General features: G+C 64.9%; 2 protein-coding genes across 2 annotated transcripts in view; both read left to right on the forward strand.

Moving 5' to 3' along the window:
- The window catches only part of NAPRT (nicotinate phosphoribosyltransferase), a 3,134-nt gene extending 2,755 nt beyond the window's left edge, over positions 1–379 (forward strand). The window contains exons 7-8 of the mRNA XM_011374950.2: positions 40–177; positions 266–379. Coding sequence (XP_011373252.2) covers positions 40–177; positions 266–328 — 201 coding nt within the window. The 3' untranslated portion in view covers positions 329–379. The remainder of the gene's footprint in view (positions 1–39; positions 178–265) is intronic.
- Positions 380–1,096: 717 nt separating this feature from the next.
- The window catches only part of MROH6 (maestro heat like repeat family member 6), a 6,748-nt gene continuing 4,713 nt past the window's right edge, over positions 1,097–3,131 (forward strand). Inside the window, exons 1-3 of the mRNA XM_011374951.2 lie at positions 1,097–2,497; positions 2,614–2,766; positions 2,940–3,094. Coding sequence (XP_011373253.1) covers positions 2,264–2,497; positions 2,614–2,766; positions 2,940–3,094 — 542 coding nt within the window. The 5' untranslated portion in view covers positions 1,097–2,263. The remainder of the gene's footprint in view (positions 2,498–2,613; positions 2,767–2,939; positions 3,095–3,131) is intronic.

A 3,131-nucleotide genomic window follows, 5' to 3' on the forward strand; every position in this document is an offset into this window, starting at 1 on the left:
AGTCTGCACCTGCAAAATCGAGCCTTGACCACTGTGTGAGCCAACTCCTTCCTTCCCCCTTCTCCCCAGCTGTGTGAGCCTCTCCCACCTCTGGCTGAATCTAGAGCGTTAGCCCAGCTGTCTCTGAGCCAGCTCGGCCCCACACGCAGGCGGCTAGAGCAGCCAGAGCTGTACCAGGTGCGTGGAAGACCCCGGTTAGCACCCCGCCGGCCCTGTGTTCTCTGTGCCCACGGCCACCCACCGTCCCCTCCTCTCCTCCCTGCAGGTGGCGCTGTCCGAGAAGCTGCAGGCCCTGGTGGAAAGGCTGAAGGCTCCAGGACCCCAGTGAGAGCCTCATGGTGGGGCTGCCTGAAATTAACATGAGTTGCTCATTACCCCCAACTTGTCACATGTCATTTCTGCACCCACCCTGCTACTCGCCAAGCCCCAGGGCCTCCCGGGTGGGCTGGAGTTGGGAATCAAGAATGAGGGTTCATGTTGCCAGGAAAGCCTAGGCCCCTCCAGCATGGGGAGGCAGCCCTGTGCTGGGGCCCGAGAGTGGCCAGGAGCGTCCAAGCTCAGGAAGCTGGATGTTAGGGGCGGATCTGAGGCTGGAGAGGGCAGGGCTGCGGGGGAGGGTGGACTTCGATGACCAGCCGGGGAATTACTGCAGGAGGCCTCTGCCTGCTAGAGGCTCAGCAGCAGAGGCCACGGGGCGGGGATGAGGTGGCAGACTAAGGGTCTCAGAGCCTCCTGTGTCTGAGCATGGCTCCAGCCTCCCACACCTGCCAAGGGCACTGTTCTAGGCTCAGGACCAGGGGACACCTCAAGTTTCCCAGGCGAGGAGAAGCCTAGCTGCCACTGCCAACCCCAAACAGCTCTGCCTTAGAGGCCATTTCCCTGGAGGCCTCCCATCTGGCCCTCCAGACCCTGGCATCGTCGCGGGGCCAGCCAGGCCCAGGCCTTGGGGACTCTGCTCCCAACCCAGCAGCCCTGGAAAGGGAGAGGAGAAAGGCAGGGGCCTGCATTAGAGCCAGTGAAGAAGTTGATGGCCAGGTGGTGGCTCAGCTCTGGGCACCTGGCCAGCAGTCCTGGGGTGGCCTTGGCTCTGCCGGCAAGCTCGTCAGATCTGCCCTGGCTTTGGAACTCGGGCTGCAGAGGAAGTGCTCAGGACAGATTCCAGGCTCTGGGCGACAGGGCGGGGAACCCGGGCCTCTCCCGTCGGCAGCAGGAGGTGGCACAGGCAGCCGAGGGCACGGTGGAATGCTGGCTGTCAGGGTGCTAACCGGAGCACTTCCGCTTGCCCAGGTATTTGGTCCAACCGGCTCTCCTGGCTTCCTGGGGTCAGCCTGGGCAGCGCCTCCTGTGTCGCTGGGTTAAGGTGACGAGTGGGGATTTAGGGCAGAGGCCAGGTCAGGCCAGCCCTGGAGAGCGTGAGGCTTGGACACACATGCGTGCGCTTGCTCATGCCAGAAACAGCTCCCAAGTTCCCACAGGTCACGACTTCTCAGCTGTGTGCTCACTAGGTGCCAGGAATCCTGGGTCCAGCACTGGGCGGAGGCACGCCTCAGAGCTGTCCAGGACCAGAAGGCCCAGCCCAACAGTGGCACGGCCGTCTCCTGGGGGAGCCCAGGAAGAGGCAGGTGCAACCTCTCTGCCTCCCTTGCTCTGCTCCACGGGTGCCCCAGCTCAGAGATGGTGACAGCTCTCCCAATCGCCCCTGTCCCCAGAATGTCTAGCTAGGTTGGAATGCTGTGGGGACAGCCCAGCCCCTGGCCCCAGGCCCAGCCTGAACTAGACTGGTTTAGAGCTGAATCAGCCCAGGACTCATCTCGGGGCTGGGCCCGGACTTGATCCTGCTGGGAACTCCCCAGGGCTGTCTACACTTGCCCTGATACCCCTGCCCAGCGGGGTTGGAGGTCAGGGTCAAGGGCCCTCTTCCCCTCCCCTCGCAGACTCACCATCTCCTGGGAGTCTTGCTCCTTCTGCAGAGCCAGAGCCAGACCCCAGATACTCAGGCTTCAGACACCTGGGCAGGAGCACCGGAGGGCCTCTCATAAGCCCCCAGTGGGCATCATGCCTGGGGACACCTCTGTATGGCTCCCAACACCCCCTACAGAGTGTGTTCTCTGTCTCTGTCTCTGTCTCTGTCTCTGTCTCTGTCTCTCTCTCACACACACACACACACCCCTTTCCCTGGGCCCGCCCCTCCAGGGCTGCTTCTAGGTCAGGCCTGGGCACACCTTTCTGGGGGGACCAGAGGCAGGCGCTGTGTGCGGCCGCCATGGCTGGGGGTGTGTGGGGCCGAGCCCGTGGGGCCCCTGTGGGGGCCCTGACCCTGACAGCTCTGGCTGAAGGGATACGGGCCAGCCAGGGACAGCCCGTGAGGCCCCCTCCCAAAGGCCCACAGCCTGAACCTGAGCCAGGACCCGAGGCAGAGCCTGGGAATATAACCGCCAGCCCCGAGCCCTGCTCCCCGCCCCGTGAGCAGGAGCCAGCCTCGGAGAGACCCCATCAGGTGAGTGGGAGGGAACAGGCCTGGGGGACAGGATGGGGAGGGGGCCTGGGAGAGGGCCAGGGGAGGAGAGCTGGGGCAGGCCCAAGATGTCATTCACTCTGTCCCCCCTGCCCTAGGTCCCCCAGAGTTCCTGGGAGGAGGGGCCCCTCGCAGACCTGGCATTGTACACGGCTGCCTGCGTGGAAGAGGCTGGCTTCATGGGGACACAGGCGACAGCACTCACCCTGTCCTCAGCCCTGGAAGCCCGGGGGGAGCGGCTGGAGGACCAGGTCAGCCCCCATCCCCTTCCTGCCCGGGAACTCCTGCCGGTGCTTCCGAGGTGGGGGTTGGGGCGGGAAGCCTGGCACACGCCTTTTTCAGGCTGCACCTGCCTGTGGGGTACAGAAGATAGAGTCTGGGGTTCAAGGAAGCCTGACCGCCAGCGCCTGCCTCTCTACACCAGGTGCGCGCCCTGGTGCTCGGCCTGCTGGCACAGGTGCCCAGCCTGGCCGAGGGGAGGCCCCGCCGGGCAGCCCTGCGGGTGCTGAGCGCGTTGGCTCTGGAGCACGCACAGGACGTGGTGCGTGCACTGCTGCCCTGCTCACTGCCTCCGGACCGGTAACCCGTCCTTACCCACCCCTGGGGCCGTATTCCT

This window comes from Pteropus vampyrus, unplaced genomic scaffold, assembly GCF_000151845.1.
Source record: "Pteropus vampyrus isolate Shadow unplaced genomic scaffold, Pvam_2.0 Scaffold256, whole genome shotgun sequence".
Taxonomy (NCBI): domain Eukaryota; kingdom Metazoa; phylum Chordata; class Mammalia; order Chiroptera; family Pteropodidae; genus Pteropus; species Pteropus vampyrus.